The sequence below is a fragment of the Hippoglossus stenolepis genome, chromosome 11, assembly GCF_022539355.2.
Source record: "Hippoglossus stenolepis isolate QCI-W04-F060 chromosome 11, HSTE1.2, whole genome shotgun sequence".
Lineage (NCBI taxonomy): Eukaryota > Metazoa > Chordata > Actinopteri > Pleuronectiformes > Pleuronectidae > Hippoglossus > Hippoglossus stenolepis.
The window spans coordinates 22,151,976-22,170,074 of NC_061493.1; the positions used below are offsets into that span (position 1 = coordinate 22,151,976).

Consider the following 18,099-nt stretch of genomic DNA (forward strand, 5'->3'; position numbering starts at 1 on the left):
TAATGATATTTATACATGTGGAGGATTTGTCTCTAACAACAGATTGTCCTGATATTTGTGTCTATATATAATGTTTGATTTATATAATGATATTTATACATGTGGAGGATTTGTCTGTAACATAACATTGTTATGATATTCGTGTTTATATATAATGATATTTATACATGTGGAGGATTTGTCTCTAACAACAGATTGTCCTGATATTTGTGTTTATGGATAATGTTTGATTTATATAATGATATCTGTTGAGGATCGTAACAGCAGGAGGAGAGGGGAGCGCCGGGCTGACGTCATGCTGATCCTCAGCATCGGGCGGGTGAGGTGGCCACAGCCGCTGATCCACCGGTGTCATGGCTTCCTAACAGGAGGAGGAACCGCCTGAGAGGAAAACAACGACCCGTGTTCAACACCCGGCGGATCCTCATCGATCTCCCCCGGACCCTGAGCTCGGGACAGAGGGGCCCGGCCTCCCTGTTCGCCCCCGCACGGCCGCTCCTGGGCTCCAGGACACACTTTTATATCTTATCGGTGAATTTCCATTCGTGGACCGTGGAAGATGGCCGACCCGGCGGAGTGCACCATCAAAGTGATGTGTCGTTTTAGGCCCCTGAACAGCTCCGAGGTGACCAGAGGCGACCGGTACATCCCCAAGTTCCCGGGGGACGAGACCGTGGTGATCGCGGTGAGTGGTTTTGTTACCGGGCTTCACGTGCACATGTCTCCCGGGCAGAAAGTCGCCTTTTTCCGATTGTCCTGCAGCTACGGCTGTTAGCACCTTAGCTTGTTAGCTAACGTTAGCACGGGGCTGACCCGTCCGCCGCCGCCGCCGCTGCTGCTGCAGGCGTCTCCCTCACATCCAGTCCCACAGAACTCACCTCACGTTCATGTTAATATATTATTATTCTGACGCCAGCAGCGGTTAATCCCTCGTGTTCACGCAGAAAGTTTAAATTACCGTAAAATGTCACAGTTCGCAGTTGCCCTGTCACGGCTAACGAGCTGTCATTCAACAAAGCCACAAACACAGGCACGGGGTTAAAAAAAAAAAAATGTCGCCCGGCGTTAGCCTCCACCGGCCCGCACGCTTTTCCTCTTTATCACGATCACGTGAATTCATCTCCTCGCATGTAAGGTGACATGTGTTTTTAAAATATGAAGAGTCAGTGTTAAGTTAGCCAGCTTTGACTCAGAGGTGGCTAGCACACCGTTGGCTAGCAGGCTAGGCCAGCTGGTAGTTGACAGATTAGCCGGCCTTGGCTAGGTGGCTAGTTTTAATACTGTAGCTTAATTAAAGCTAACATTAGCTAGCTGACCAGCTGGCTATAGCACCAGCAGACCGAGGAGTTACTGCTCAGTCATTTTGAAAACGACATAAATACTTGGATTAAAGATCAGGAATCACACATTGTAAATATGCTATTAGTGGAAATGTCAGACTGTAAGTGTTGGAGGAGGTGTTGCCCTTCAGGGACATTTAACTGGTAATAACCCAACACGTGCATCTACATTGTGATCGAATACTTCATCCATCTTCCTTCTAACCAGGACTTTAGGTTGGGACCGAAACGAAAAAGTTTGATTCCCGAGGTGTAATTGCCCCATTTCACGATACAGACCCTCCAGCGCTCGATGGGGATGATAACATGGGCACACGTTCAACTTTGACAAAAGAAGGAAATGCCTCCACTAATGCTCTGCCTCGTCTTTACTGAATCCACAACGTATTTGCTCAGAGGTCAGTTCGACAAATGACATGCTCCACATGCCTTGTCATCATAGGCCTGTTCACTATGTCTTCGAAAACCCTGTTGACACAACCTGGGCTCATGCCGTCACACGTCTCTGCACCGTATCGGTACAGCAGGATGGAAAATCACGTACAAAAGTAAAAGGTTTGGCCTTTTCATATGCTTTATGACCGTAGTACTAGTGATTAAAGAAGCAAGTTCGCACATGCTATACGTGCAGAAGTCAGTGGTGTATCACGTGAACTAAATAAATCGTGGTTAAACATTACTTTCCCTTCACAAGACGCTGTCCGTCTCCTTGTGGACTTTGGTGTCCTCATACTCTGCACACCACTCTGCACACCACTCTGCACACCCATGCAAACACCTCCGTAAAATGAGCTTACAGGGCAATGAAGTTGCAAATGGACATGAATCACATCCTCTTTTCAAACTACTTGCTTAGGTGCTGAGTTGAGAATACAACAGGACTATTCATGCTCTGTCATGAATAACAGAAGAAGACTAGTATTGCTGTGGTGAATTCTTGAATGGGTTTGCGGTGCAATGACTTCAGGGCTTCAGCTGATAGCAGGCGTGCCGTCTGCGCCCCTCTGGCACGATGCGGCCCTGCCCAGTTCAGAATGCCAGTCAGTCACGGTGCCAAAATACCACTGCACATTGTGAGAGCCACAAGTGTTGCAGCCCAGAGCCCCTGTGGCCTCTGCCGGTGCATCTGCTCAGAGAGGTACAACCCTTACAGTGCCCATAAGCAGCAGCTCAGGCCTCTTGGGTAATCCCCCTGTGTTTCCTCTCCTGGTAACCAGCTGTTTGACCAATCAGAGCAGGCAGTTGGCCGGCTGCTGGGCATTCTCTCCGGGTGGGGAGGGTAATTATTACGGTGATGTACTTTGCTTTTCAGATGCTCTTGTCCACGATTATTGAGTCACTTTGCTTATATTTTCTATCCATTTAAAAATGATCTAGGGCGTGGACTCTCTTAATGGGACTGACGCCTCGGCACTGGTGCCTCATCGCTCAGCTTGTGTCGGAGCTGACCACGCTGCTGCTTTACCGTCGCAGGCCTCGGTGATACTGCTTTTCATACAGCATATTCACTGATTCCTAACATCAGAGATTTATGTCATCAGTATCCAGATGAGGTGGAATCGGTGTTGTAACCGGCTCAGTTTGTGTGTGCAGCAGGTGAATTATTCATGCGTCCGTTACCTCCCTGTCAGTTGTGCACCTACGAGATCGCGTCACTCTCCCATTCTTTGCTGTCACATCTCGTATTTGCCTATAACAGCCCTGGATGCTCCGCAGCAGCAGGACAGAGCTACTTTTAGATACTCTAGTGGTGGATGTGCGTGAGAGGTCAAAGGGAAGAAAAGGATTACAGAGATAACTGAAAGTGCTCCTCGTGCATTCATACAATAACACAGCAGCAATCGACACCTGTCTTTTTCCGGCCAGCTGTGTCCCAGGAAGTAAATAATAGATAGATAGATATAATAAGACTGACTTATTTTGCCGAGTAATACGAATCCAATTAGATTTAATGCAACATACAACACGACTTATGTGGATGCTGGAGGGTAACCTTGGACAGTGGAAAAGCTTTCCATAGGCAGTATCATAACGTAGCCATGGACGGCGTGGACATGACGAAGCACTTATGAATACTCTAACTATGCAATTCACTGTAATTATATTTTCAGCAAGTAATCCCATTAGAGGGAAGTGTAGGTAACGAGGCCAGTCGCAGCGGTAACAATGAGGCCTCTAAACCTGGGCTATTGTTTGCTGACAGCGGCTGGCCGGCCCGATAGTGGCTCTTGTTTTTGTCTGGGTTAATTGACGGGATGTAGCGAGCTGGAGTGAATTATCAACGTCTTATGATGCTGCTGGTCTGTGTTGCACTGAGCTGTAGATGTGACCGTCTGTCGGGGGGGGGGATTATGACACAAGGAGGAGTCTCAGCTGTAATACTTCAAATTATTCTCGCACTGCTTAAGTTCCTGTAGCTTCCAAAGTCAGACTGTGAGATATTTGGTGGGTTCACCTTCAGTTACAGATGTGTTTACATGTGAGACTAAACACCCATGAGTGGCGTCTCCATGGTGACACCAGCTGCTTGTCAACATTCTCTTGCTATTACATGTGTAAACACTGAACCTGACAATAACTATGTGCGTTCTCGCAACCCAGCGTGTCGCAGGGTCTGTCTCGTTCCCAAACTCCTAAAACATCAGAGCGAGAACCCCACCCATCGGGCTGGAGATGAGTCAGCTGCGACTTCAAACCTCCAAAGATTGCCTGCCATCTCAGTTGAACCTCAGAATTGCATATAACATCACTTTTAATACCCTGCGGCTGCCGTCTTAAGTCCAGCTATTGATTGCTGTTTCATTGGACTTGTGCTTTGAAGTTTTGGCAAGCTCGTAGGATATCTCAACCAGCTACACTCTGATTCTTTGAAGAGGCTGGCTCTTTAGCAAGTGATAAAAGCTCAGGGTCTGGTTGAGTTCGTTATAAATGCTGAGATTGTCGGAGGGAAGTCTGAATACCAGGACAGGGATATTGATTTTCATAGGTGAACCAGAATGCTGCAACTATAGCACAGGATGAATTGAGTTTGGGGCGTTACGGAGGAAAAACAGACTATGTACTTCTACTACATGGTTTTAACAGGGTCTTCAAAAGTGTAACATTTAATAATCTTAATTGTAGTCCCTAGAAAGTCTTATGTGTGTCGCATAATAAACAGAATCTCGTTACTGGTTTACCACAAGTTTCAAGTTCCTCTCTGCCTCACGATTTCTCTCAGGAGACACATCTCATTCATACCAAACACTTGTCTGTGTTTGTCAGTTTGTGGGAGGAAGTAATACACTCCAATCTGTTTACACAACCTGTCAAAGAATATTTTTAATAAAGTTACGCAACACTGGGTCTTGTTCTGATATTGCATCTGTCACTCATTCTTCTTCCTGTGTTTCTTTCAGAGTAAACCCTACGCGTTCGACAGGGTGATGGGATCAAACACAACACAGGAACAAGTGTACAACGCCTGCGCCCAGAAGATTGTTAAAGGTGAGGACTCGCTGTGTTTATAATTGTGTTTACACCCCAGACTTATTACGTAGAGACACATACAACATCACCTCAGTCTTCTTTAGATCTCGACTTAAATAGAACCATTGAATACCTCCTCAACATGTTGTATTTGGTGTTTTACAGATGTTCTGGACGGATACAATGGAACAATCTTTGCATATGGACAGACGTCATCTGGTAAAACACACACCATGGAGGTAAGGCTTACCCCTAAGAACTGGTGTTGATTTTCAAATGAAATGCATATACAGTAGCATTTGAATATAAATGGTTGGGCGACATCACAACATTACATTCGTTTTCCCTGGGTGTGCAGGGGAACCTCCATGACACAGACGGAATGGGCATCATCCCCAGGATAGTTCAAGACATTTTCAACTACATCTATTCCATGGATGAAAACCTGGAGTTTCATATCAAAGTAAGCTGAGTGTGGATTCAAATATGAAATCATATTTGGGTTCAGGTTGGGTGCAGCCACATTGTCTGATTTGCAAGTAATGAGGCTGTTTCTTCATTTACAGGTTTCATATTTTGAAATCTACTTAGACAAGATCCGGGACCTTTTGGATGGTAAGTAGCTGTGACAGTGGAGTTATCACTGAAGCTCTCATATCTTCCTGTTGCACACGACACTAGAAATAGATGTGACAGAACAAGCCGCTTTAAATCTTGAGAAAAAAAGCTTATCTGTATCCAGAACGCAGTTAATTGTTCAAAAATCATCTTTACAGGGAGTTTAAAAAGAAAATGTTTACCTAGTCCTTACATTTTGATTTTAATAGTTGCCATAATACTCAGTTTCTCAATCTTGTTTCACAAATTACTCCAATTTTGCTGAAGACTCACATTTATTTTTACACTTAATTCAATGCAAAGACTTCACAATGCTTCCTCCCGCTTAGATAACAGATTTATTTCAAGGGACATGAACCTCACATTTAAATTTCAAATCCTTAAAACCGGCCAGAGTGGAGGGATTTTAGTGAAGTTATTTCCTGATAGGAAATGGACTTATACTGAAGTCCAAGTCCATTTGAAATGTGTTGACCGGGGGTCATCTACAGTCAAGCTGGCTGAAGGAAAGGAAGCGAGGGCTGCATTAGATATTTCAAGCTCCCAGAAGGACGTTCGTAATCACAATATCTTAAGTTCTCCTTCAACTTCTTAAGAAAATCTTCACTTCTTACGTTTTTTTATATTATAAGTATCGAACTTTTGGTGCATTATTTAAAAGAAATCCACAAAACCGTAGAGAACAGTATTCTGTGTGTGTGTCTCTCTGACACATTTTCCTCTTATTTCCAGTGTCAAAGACCAATTTGTCAGTGCATGAAGACAAAAACAGAGTTCCCTACGTCAAGGTGAGCGCTAACCTCCTGTCACATTTTAATATTACTGGTCAAACCTGTTTTAATTAGGCCATTAATCTAACCCTAATGTTCTGACTGTTTATTTAAGGGCTGCACTGAGAGATTTGTCTGTAGCCCGGAGGAGGTGATGGATACAATTGATGAAGGCAAATCTAACAGACATGTAGCAGTTACAAGTAAGAAGCCATTATATTCTTAGCCACAAATATGTTGTTATAACCCCACAGACTGGAGTATTAACTTTTGAGGCAACTACGTTTTGACCACGTGTGTTTCTCCTCTTGCAGACATGAACGAGCACAGCTCCAGGAGTCACAGTATCTTCCTGATAAATGTCAAACAGGAGAACACTCAGACGGAGCACAAGCTCAGTGGCAAACTCTACCTGGTGGATCTGGCTGGAAGTGAAAAGGTACAGAGAATCAAACCAAAGTAAAACCATCTCTTAAACATTTTTGGCATATTCAATCTAGTCCGGGAGTAGTTTTACTATTAGTGTAATCTGCATTTGTGGTTGAACCATTTCCCTTTTATTGTCTGCTGGTAATTCGGAATAGGCCAGGCTCAGATTACTCTTTGTTCTTCTGAATCTTTGAGTTGCACTGGATTTTACTGAGTTTGTTGTCTATGTGATTATGTCTGGAGAGTTCACCGCATGTTGGACACAAAACTGAAAAAACAAAACAAAAAAACAAGAAGAATACAAATATCTCCCCTCGCCTGAGTGCTCCAGACATTCTCCTGTTGTTGTGAACGCGTCTGACTCGGACAATCTGCCAACGCCATTTTCCAGAGTTCATGTCTGTAAACTGCTCATGTGATTTTTCAGGTCAGTAAAACAGGAGCAGAAGGAGCTGTGCTGGATGAAGCCAAGAACATCAACAAGTCTCTGTCGTCCCTGGGAAACGTCATTTCCGCTCTGGCTGAAGGAACGGTCAGTGACACGACCTCAACTGACACTTACCAACAATTTGTTCAATATGTTGTGGTGTGCTTCTGTGGGTTTTGGTTTTATGCAATTTGCCCTGAAAGAAAAGGTGATTTGCTTGATGAGATCATTGAGGTTCCTACAACACAGACGCTGGTTCTAATCTTTACTACAGATCATAATGAGCCCAAATCTGTTTCTGGCATTATAATCTACCTTAGTCAGCTCAGTAAGTGTTGGATCAGCTATGACCTCAGGTGGATTGTTTTCATAGCATTTTAAAATGGCAGACCTGACAGTTAGCCGACAGAAGGGATGTCTGTTCTGTTTATCAGCTGCACAGCCCCGAGCGAGGTGTCTATCTGGAACACCAGAATCTTTCTCAGTTATCTTACTGTGAAAGTACCGTTTTTTTTTAAACCATCTATGGCTCCCTTTGCTGCTGAAATAACTTTAGCAGATAAAAACTTTCCTCCGAGCAATGTTTTGCTTTTGCGGTTTCATAGCAATTTCACACTTTTCACTTTGATCAATGATTGGTTTGTTCTACTTCCCCTCGGCTCTGTAAACAACCTGGGGCGGACAGCTGCTGATATATTTGTGATGCTCTAAAACAAATGAGCTATTGTACAGAGACGTCCCAACTCCCAACTGAGGGTTGTGGTGTCTAAAGAATTACAGCAGACTGCTCCAGCTCAGCTACTTGTATCAATAATACTGAATATTCATGTGTGTTAGTATGGTCGAGTGTGTTATTGCTCAACTATTTACATATTAAATGAAAGTTTTCATCAAACTTTCCATTTTCTGAATAATCACAGGGCCCGTCACAGTACAATTTAGTGTGTATAGTATATTTGTCTCATTTTCTGTATATATTTGTGTGTAATTGCCAGGCCTACATCCCATACCGAGACAGCAAGATGACCCGTATCCTGCAGGACTCGCTGGGCGGTAACTGTCGAACCACCATTGTTATCTGCGCCTCGCCCTCTTCCTATAATGAGTGCGAAACCAAATCCACTCTCATGTTTGGGCAAAGGTTAGTAGAGTTTGACTGCTTTTTGTATTTTCTTTAGTTTGTCCTGAAGAAATTAAATTGAGGTCCCTTGCATCGTGTAGAAAAGTTATTAAAGGCCAAACTTGGTAAACTTAAATTTTTTACTCCATCCAGAGCAAAGACTATCAAGAACACTGTGATTGTGAACATTGAGCTGACGGCCGAGCAGTGGAAGCAGAAGTATGAGAGGGAAAAGGAGAAGAACAAGACCCTGAGGAACACCGTCACCTGGCTGGAGAATGAGCTCAACCGCTGGAGGAATGGTGAGGAGGTCATCTCTGACCATCCACAGATTCTCATCTAATAGTCTTGAGTCTGTACTAAAGTGGACATTTTCTTTGATGGCACAAAACTAAGCTTTTTATGCACTAGACCATCCAAACATACTGAGCATGATCTGTGATCTCCCGCCCCAGGCGAGAGTGTGCCAGTGGAGGAGCAGTTTGATAAGGAGAAGGCCAACGCTGAGGTGCTGGCCCTGGACAACGTAATCAACGACAAGCCGGCTTCCACGCCCACCGTGCCCGGTGTCCGCCTCACCGACGTGGAGAAGGACAAGTGTGAGGCTGAGCTGGCCAAGCTTTACAAACAGCTGGATGATAAGGTGAGAAATAGATGTCTTTGTTTAGCCCATGTTCCCCAGTCACTGAGTCATGAGCTGGGACTGAACTCTGGACGGGGCTGTACCCAAATGTCTGAGTCAGTTGCTCAAGACATTTTCCAGAACTTTTCCCTGCCAGCCTTTCCTGCCTGAGTGAGCCCATGTGAGAATACAGCAGGAAAATGTCTGGAAAATATACAACGAACGAGTTGGCGTATTGTTGAGGTTTCTAACATGTGATGGATACAAAACTGGAAGTTTATCTAAATGTCACGAAGAACTTGGAACAACAAAGAGATTCTTGAGCCTTTTGCAATAAGGGCGCCGTCAGTGTCTACGTGCTATAAACAAAGACACACGACTTCCTCAGTGGAATTTATAAGCAATGTCCTGCTTCCTGAATGCTCTGCCCAGACGCCATCTCATGCCTGAATGTTCCAGGTATTTTCCCGTCCTGAACACGTCTGACTCAGACAATCTCCTGCTGTGTTCTTCATATGTGGGAAAGTCCAGAGAATGTCCAGGTGTCTGAAAACATCTATGGGCAGATGCTTAGTCAAAGCTTTGATGTGATCACCTGCTCAGTGGGTTCCCAAGCCCTCAAAGAGAGATCATGGACAAATATTAATATTCTTAATGTATAAAATCAACACGGTTCTCTGTATTTCCTCCAAGGCCTTGATGATTTCACTGTCTATCTACCATGAGACCTGCGGTGCTCCGTGTCGATGCTAATGTGAGTGTGTGTCTTCGTACGTTACAGGATGAGGAGATCAACCAGCAGAGCCAGCTGGCAGAGAAGCTGAAGCAGCAGATGCTGGACCAGGACGAGGTGAGTACTGGAGGTCCAACATGTGGGGGTGGGGGGGTAATTAGTCAGTGTTGTAATCAACACTGACTAAATGCTGCAGCTCTTATACATTTGAACATATACATGTAATATACATAATAACACTTCTCTCCCCAACACGCAGCTTCTATCCTCCTCTCGCCGTGATCATGAGAACCTGCAGGCCGAGCTGAACCGCCTGCAGGCGGAGAACGAGGCCTCCAAGGAGGAGGTGAAGGAGGTGCTGCAGGCTCTGGAGGAGCTGGCTGTCAACTATGACCAGAAGAGCCAGGAGGTGGAGGATAAGACCAAGGAGTTTGAGGCCATCAACGAAGAGCTCAGCCAGAAATCGGTGAGGCAGGCGACAGATAAGAGCACGGCCAGGAGTGTGGTGCAGCTATTGAGATGTTATTGACTGCCACTGAGAATTTCAGTACATAATGTGTTTTAATTTAAAAGCGGAAACTGATCTTTATGAATTATGTTTGTTTTGATATTTAAATCCTCTCTTTTCCTTCAGTCCATCCTGTCATCCCTGGACTCTGAGCTCCAGAAGCTGAAGGAGATGTCCAACCACCAGAAGAAGAGGGTGACTGAGATGATGTCGTCACTGCTCAAAGATTTAGCCGAGATCGGTATCGCAGTGGGCAGCAACGACATCAAGGTACTGAGGTGGTTTCTGCACTGTTGCCATAGTAACACAGTATCGTTGCCAGCCTCTGAGAATGCATGAAGAAATTTAGGTTTCCTCTTCAGCATCCCACAATCCAGCTTTACTTTCTTATTTGTTTTGGTTGCTCTCCCTCTTTTCCCTCCTTTCCCTCCTTCCTCTTTATGCCCTAATTTTTCTCTTTGGCCTGTCAAGCAGCACGAGGGCGGCAGCGGCCTGATAGACGAGGAGTTCACGGTGGCTCGTCTCTACATTAGTAAGATGAAGAGTGAAGTGAAGACCATGGTGAAACGCTGCAAGCAGCTGGAGAGCACTCAGTCAGAAAGCAACAAGAAGATGGACGAGAATGAGAAGGAGCTGGCCGCCTGCCAGTTGCGCATCTCCCAGGTACGAAGGAATCAACTACAAACAAACAGCAAATGTACACCTGAGTGTACGGGAAGAATAATTTAGCTTCTGAATCCGCTTGTGTATAAACGTGTGTGTATCGTCTTTGTTTCTCCAGCATGAGGCTAAAATCAAGTCGCTGACTGAGTACCTGCAGAATGTGGAGCACAAGAAGAGGCAGCTGGAGGAGAACGTGGACTCACTCAATGAAGAATTTGTCAAGCTCAGCGCTCAGGGTATGTTCTCCGCCACTTTCTAAGTTTTGCTCCTTTGATTCCTTTGATTTTCCGACTTAAGTACAATTTAGAATCAGTCTGAAGTATAAACAATACCCAATCCTTACTAATATGATTTCATATTCTGAGGGTTCAGTAAAAATTCACATCACTGGGTTTGTTCCTCTACGCCAATCTCATGACATTATTCTATTTTACAGAGAAAGTTCATGCTATGGAGAAAGAGAATGAGATCCAGTCTGCCAATGAAGTCAAGGTACGTCCCTCCATCCATTTTAAACTGTCGACACACAAAACCAGAAATCAACTGTGATAACACTGTAACGCTAAATCCCAGCACCCACCTTTCATCGTCTTATGTGTTTTATTCAGCTGAACCAGATGTAAGTGTGTTTTTTGTGTTTGTGTGCTCAGGAAGCGGTGGACAAACAGATCCACTCCCACCGTGAAGCTCACCATAAACAGATCAGCAGCCTGAGAGATGAGCTGGAAAACAAAGAGAAACTGATCACTGAACTGCAGGAGTAAGAATTTTAATTTGTGTCTGTAACTTCAAGCACTCTGCTGCTGTTGTTGTTGTGGTGGGTCAGTGCTTCCCTGGTAAAGGGACAGACAGAGGGGCCTTTAAAACCACAGTCAAAACAATGTTCCTTAATTTAATGTATTTTAAATGAGTTAATAAGTAAAAATAAATACAGACTCGTCTTTTTTGTAATCGTTGCTGTATTTCGTTTCTTCCAGTCTGAACCAGAAGATCATGCTGGAACAGGAGAGGCTCAGAGCTGAACACGAGAAACTCAAGTCCACCGACCAGGAGAAGAGCCGCAAGCTACATGAGCTCACGTAGGTTTCACTTTGTTGATCTAATATGATCGACTTTTGGGGTTGAGTACAATAAAAGTGAAGCCATTTATCATCTTATATAATACATCGTCAAAAGTAATTTAATCCACTGTGATTTAGATTTTGTGTTTAAATGTGTTTGTTGTTGTTGTTCAGGGTGATGCAGGACAGAAGGGAGCAGGCAAGGCAGGACCTGAAGGGTCTGGAAGAGACAGTGGTGAGTTGATCTACTTCATTTAATGTTTTCATGAAGATGCTCTACTCTAACTATTTTTGGTTTGACTATAAAGAAACAATCTCATTAATTGTATGTGTCTTTGTCTTATAAATCTGAATCCACATAAAGTTAAAGTTGACATGTTCTGATCTTGTCCAGGCCAAGGAGCTGCAGACTCTGCACAACCTGAGGAAACTCTTTGTCCAGGATCTGGCCACTAGAGTGAAGAAGGTGAATTATAATTTTTTTTCTTGAGTTCTCAGTTATCGTAGAGTAAAGATGTAATTAAGTTGAATCTGTTTTGCACAGAACAAATGAAAACTGACTCTATAACCACTATATAAGTGGTGCTTCCTTTCACTGTGATAAACAGCACAGAAAGCAGGAGTGTACATAGATGTGTGATCACTTCTTTCTTTCTTTGTGTGTAATAATTGTGTTGTACTTGTCGTGCAGAGCGCTGAGATGGACTCGGACGACACAGGTGGGAGTGCTGCACAGAAACAGAAAATCTCCTTTCTTGAGAACAATCTTGAGCAGCTCACCAAAGTTCACAAACAGGTAGGAGTCACACCAGCAGCCAGAGATCATCCCCGTCCTCAACTCGTTCTTCCGTATATACGTGTAAAGCTCATTGCAAAAATACTTCCATGATTCTGAGTGGCGATTTGAACTTTCTTGCAGCTGGTACGTGACAATGCAGACCTGCGCTGTGAGCTTCCTAAACTGGAAAAGCGTCTTCGTGCTACGGCTGAGCGGGTCAAGGCCCTTGAGTCTGCTCTGAAGGAGGCCAAGGAGAACGCCGCCCGCGACCGCAAGCGCTACCAGCAGGAGGTGGATCGCATCAAGGAGGCCGTTAGAGCCAAGAACATGGCGAGGAGGGGACACTCTGCCCAGATCGGTTAGTAGGGAAAACCACAGCTTGATGGAATCATCGAGCACTTTACATATCCTGATGTTGCAGTCAAATAATATCTCCAGTCTACCTTGGTATGGATTTATTAATCCTCGGTCTCTTCTCCATCTCCTCCTCAGCCAAGCCCATCCGACCCGGGCAGCAGCCAGTGGCGTCTCCCACCCACCCCAACATCAACCGCAGCGGAGGAAGCTTCTACCAGAACAGCCAGTCGGTGTCCATCAGGGGAGGAGGCAGCGGGAAACCAGACAAGAAGTAAGTTCTGTTCGATGTTCTGATGAAAACTCTTCATGATATTCTGTTACAAAGATGATTTTAAAAACCAGTATAAATGTACGAGTTGTGGGATTTTAGCAGCCGTGTGAGCGGGAGGTATTTTAAGCTAACGGCGTCGTTTCCGTTTCTCTGCAGCTGAAGAGCAGCAGGACAGAAGGACAATACCACAGAAGAAGACAATATCACGCCCCTCGCTCACCCCTGACAACCTGTCATTCCATTACAGCGAACAGGCTCCTCGTCGCTGCTGTGGAGCCAAGAAGGAGTTTCTGAATTATAAATATATATATATAAATATTCCTGGCCTGTACAGCTCCTGCCCCCCCTTTCCTCCCTCCCTCCCTCACCACCACCACCTCCCCCTACTTCCCCCAAAATCTCACCACGACTCTTTTTCTCTTACTGGATATGATAAAAAAGAACAGACGAGTTTTAATTTACTAAAAGGTAAGATAATATTCTTCTCATCCACCGAAACCAAACGCAGTCTTGAGCGCAGCCAACGGAGAGAGAGAGAGAGAGCGAAACCACGTGCACGCGTCTCAAAATGTGTAGCTTCGGTCTCGTGTTTTGATTTGCACAGTCTGTTGTCATCCGTCGTCGTCGTGCGAGTAGTTCTGCACTGTGCCAAGCTGAATGTAACGGTAGCAAGATCCGACAAAATAAAACAAACTCCTAAAATATAAAAAAAAGGAGACCCTACCAAGAGAACTAGCTTGACCCTATAGGCTAACCTCTGTACATTTCATCATAACTGTTATTGGTTGTTAACCACACTTTTCTCTGGCTAGATTTTACATGCTTCTTTAAAGTAAAAAAAAAACAAAAACTACCAAAAAAATAACCGTGCGGTTTTTGAATTGACTAGATGGCGTCGAGCACCACTGTTCTGTCCGCTCTTGTTGTACAGATGTAAAATTGGCACTGCTGCACACAAGCCTCCCTGGAGAGAGAACTGGACGATCATCTGGGAACGGCTGAAAAGAAGGATTAAAAAAAATATGACAAACAATAATGACAATAAAAAATACAAAAAAAAACAAATAAGCCAAGACGTGCGACAGTGTACTGTAGATGTATTTAACTAAATACCTGTGGAGGCCAACTGTTTTTATCATTAAGTTAAAATGAAAACCTATACTCGCTCTCGGTGACTTCATGAGAAGGATGTAAAGAATGTAGAAAAGAAAGGAGAATGATCCCGTTAACTGAAACTTCCACCTCTTAGGACGGCCTATGCTAAGTAGCTAAATGTACTGTTTTTACTGCTGCATATTTATATCTCTGCACATCGGAGCACATAGGCGTATAGACTGAGATAGCACACAACGCTCGTCCTGTCCTCGCTGGGTCGCTGTCACTCACTCATCTCCCCTCACTCTCAATGTTTGTTTCATCAGTTTTAAACATGACCTATCAGGAACTGTTTGACACCTGCCGTATCATGATGTCTTCTCAAGGGTGCCTCACGTTTCATTTTTTCTGTCTTCCCTCTCCACAAAAAGGCGCGTGCGACTCAAACGTGTTGTCTCTTTATAGATCGTGGACCTGTCAACTGTACGTGGCCCCTTTTGGTTGTAAATTTGCAGAAAGTACCGTGTGTTGCTGGGTTTAATGTACTGTATCTTTTCATTGTTCATAGATCGTGTAGATGCATATTCGAAGGGGAGCGGCGAGGGGGGGGCGTGTCAGTCAGTTAGTCAGTCAGTTGATGGGACAGACCCGTGCCGCTGATCAGCCAGTCAGGAGAGCAGGGTCTATAATTGCACAACAACTTTCTGTCATAATCTGGAGGAGGGGTTTATTTAACTAAATCTAGTTCGTCAGGGGTGTAGGATTTATTTTGTGTTCTGTCGTTTTTGTCGTGTTTCATTTTTTAGTGTTCTTGATATTTTCGTTTTTGCTTTCATTTTGATTTCCAACACAGCTTTTTTCTTTTCCTTTGGAACCTTGTGAAGCTCCAGTGCATTGGCGAACATCTTGTCGTGATTGTAACCCTCCCCCCCACCCCCCAGCATGAGAACACTAACATCTTGTGCAAGTGCAATATACTGTAAAATACACTGTATATCAGTCAGACCGGCAGGTGTGATCAGGGTGCGTCAGCGGCGGTGATCCTGCCATGGAAGTCAAAGTCCCGCCCCTCTTCTCCACTGGCTCCACCCTCACTTACTCCAAGTGTGAGGGCTCATTTCATTTCTCTTTCTCGAGCTGAAACAGGATTTTACTGCCAACAATCAATGATAAATTCACGTTCTGGGCAACAAACTCTATGTAAGATGGCAATGTCATAAACATTTACTGCCCAGTATTTTATTGTGTATTTAAATTGAGATCATGACTTTGTAAACAAACAAATTAAAGAAACCTTTTATTGGAAAAAGGACATTTTTGGCTGATCCAGCTGGAAAAGGGGGAACGGGAGTTGGTCTTTCTCCAGTGAGACGTCCGACTGAAACCTGTCGTCTCTCCGAAACAGGGGAGTTGGGTTGAATAGCACTTCTTCACGATATCTGCACTCAGAGAAACACTCCACATTGAATATTTGACTGGTTTCCAAAGTCCTGAAAGGGGAAAAAACTTTGTTGACATCAGATAATTAAAAAAATTAGTGATAATGACTCTGTACAAGCTGCCGGGAGGAGGAGCTCCCACGTGACAGGACAGTGTTTGGTGTCTATCCAGATGCTTTTATTCCCTCTGTGTAAATCTACTAGATTTAGTAAAGCAGCAGCAGCATGGACCTCAAAACGTTTAACCTTTGACCTCTCACCAAAACTTGCTATCAAATGTGCGGGCGGGGGGGGATTCGTAAATAAAAGCAGCAGAGAATATTTGTGGTGTGTTGCTAAATTAAATTGAATTTTGCATTGATTCTAAATTTTAAAAAGACAAAACAAAAACAAAAGTGTATCCGATTCTTTTCTTTTTTTTTTTTTTATTACTGTGTAATAGTTGGTGACTTTTTAAAGGACAGTTTTGAGGATCCATCAGTGGACAAGGTACTGGATCATTCCTGGAGAACTGGGGCACAAAAAGCAGGGCTCTGATACGGACGGAGATGGGAAGTTAATGAGATCACAGTTTTGGATTGACTGCATGATGTAAATGTATGTGTGATTAAATAATTATGACAAAACTCTTCCCACTCGTGTCGTTTTTGTGCTCAATCTAGATTTTAAAAAATAGTTTTGTGGGAATGAAACAAACAAATAGTCATTTAATGCTTGTTTCCATGTCCCTTTAATTTTGATGCTGTATTTTGGTGGAAGAGTTTGTTTATTATGAACAACGTGTAGTATGGGTAACATTAGTGTTTACTCTTGTTCTTCATAGTTTGATCTGAGCCATTTAAAATCTGGTAACACTTAGAGTAGGCAGCATTTATGAAGAGATCATAGACTTATGAAAGGTTTTGTTTCTATTAAATTTAGAATGAACTCATTAAAATAATCAACTAGAAGTCATTAAAACAACTTCTGGGTTGTCTGGGTGTGGAAATGCTTTAAATAAATATTAAATAAAGACAACTATGCTGAATGAGTCAAGAGTATAATGAGGTAAATAAATCAACATTTATCAGTAATCGGATAAAATATGAATCTACAAAAGAAATAGATGCAATAATTCAATAAAAATATGAATTTCAAAGGCACGATGATGAATAAATATTCTGAATTAACATTGATAAATATTAATTTGTGGTTTTAAAGAATAGTGTGTGTAGCAGCGATGATTGTGTCTGTGAGTTTAGATTTATTTTACTTGTTTATTTTTGGCTATTTTTAGCGTAGTTGCGTCTTCGCTTCGTTACAACCAGGGGGCGCTGTTTCCCAGTTTGCGTCTGAACACCTGCGGGCTCGGACCATAGAGTCGAAAAGTTAGACAGGAGGACTCACTCTGATAGGTTCTACCGCTCATCTAAAAAAACCCAAACACATTGCGCTGGGTTTAAAACAACTTCGCGTGGTCCATCGTGTCAGCGGACGATCTGTGTGTGTGAAGGTAGTTGCTGAAGTTGTGGGAGCGGGAGCGAGGACGCGAGGTGACGGGAGCGAGCAGCGGCTGGAGCGGATCATTACACCGGAGCACCGAGCACCGGAGAACAGGCCCGCGGACCCGCGGACCCACACGCCAACTCACCCCCAGGACACAGAGAGCCAGGGGAGGGGGACTCGGTGGACGCTCCACAGGGAAGTTACCGGGGAGTGGAACCGACGAGCCGCGGCGGGGCTCTGCTCTCCCGGCGGAGCGGCTCCCTCCCGGAGAGAAGGTGGGTGAAGGTGCGGCGCTGCCCCGGACACTCAGGAATGTCGTGGCCGCGCGGCTAAATCAGCTATCTAGCGTTAGCCCCCCCCCCCACGAGAAGTGCACGTTAGTGTCACGAAACGCAGAGTTAAAGGTTTTTTAACAGAGTCTCTGAAAGTTCATGTAACTGCTGACACGGCTGATAAAGTTGAAGCGGAACAAACCCCAACAGGGGGGATTCGAACTGAATCCCTTCAGGAGTGAGAGCTGCTGTCTGGGCTCTCACCTGACTGAGGTGTGTTTATATCCCGGTTTCACCTGAAAGCAGCTGGAAGACACCGTGAGGTGATGGTTTCGTTCAGCTGGATCAAAGTCAACACGTTCATATCGACACGTATCGAGATGAAAGTCACTTTTGTTTAGTTTGACGACTGGTTTTTGCTCCTGAGTCAAGAATGTGCTGTTAAACTCTTTGGTGTCAGAGACAAATACCTGATAAACAGCTAAATACTTTATACATCTGAGGCAGATTGATTACTTGCACAGTGTATTAGCGATATATCCATATATCACTATATATATATTAAACCTTTGTGATGATTTTGTCTCGAGGCCCAAGTGTCAGAATCAATCTGTCATGCTGCAGAAATCCTGAAATGTCAGTT

The 18,099-nt window shown here is 44.1% G+C and overlaps 2 protein-coding genes across 15 annotated transcripts in view; both read left to right on the plus strand.

Moving 5' to 3' along the window:
* Positions 1-290: 290 nt before the first annotated feature.
* On the plus strand, positions 291-16,325 carry LOC118117620 (kinesin-1 heavy chain). Of its 4 annotated transcripts, none has more exons than XM_035169986.2 (26): positions 291-685; positions 4,739-4,826; positions 4,974-5,047; positions 5,158-5,271; positions 5,375-5,423; positions 6,159-6,214; positions 6,312-6,399; positions 6,511-6,635; positions 7,053-7,157; positions 8,048-8,193; positions 8,326-8,474; positions 8,628-8,815; positions 9,576-9,644; positions 9,787-9,993; positions 10,162-10,305; positions 10,507-10,698; positions 10,817-10,934; positions 11,135-11,190; positions 11,349-11,458; positions 11,676-11,777; positions 11,934-11,994; positions 12,154-12,225; positions 12,451-12,555; positions 12,679-12,895; positions 13,030-13,165; positions 13,322-16,325. In XM_035169986.2, the coding sequence occupies exons 1-26, from the start codon at positions 560-562 to the stop codon at positions 13,323-13,325; spliced, it is 2,901 nt and encodes a 966-aa protein (XP_035025877.1). In that variant the 5' UTR covers positions 291-559; the 3' UTR covers positions 13,326-16,325. The 4 variants fall into 4 exon arrangements, with proteins under 4 accessions (XP_035025877.1, XP_047197892.1, XP_035025878.1 ...); XM_047341936.1 differs by having other exon boundaries at positions 10,510-10,698; XM_035169987.2 differs by having other exon boundaries at positions 5,167-5,271.
* An 838-nt stretch (positions 16,326-17,163) lies between these two features.
* LOC118117919 (rho GTPase-activating protein 12) overlaps positions 17,164-18,099 on the plus strand; it is a 41,108-nt gene continuing 40,172 nt past the window's right edge. For 3 of the 11 annotated variants that reach the window (XM_035170581.2, XM_035170585.2, XM_035170587.2), the window contains exon 1: positions 17,166-17,459. The gene's annotated coding sequence lies outside the window, so the exon portion shown is untranslated. Of the gene's footprint in view, positions 17,460-18,099 lie in introns of all 11 variants that reach the window. The other 8 variants (XM_035170584.2, XM_035170586.2, XM_035170589.2 and 5 more) reach the window with 5 other exon arrangements.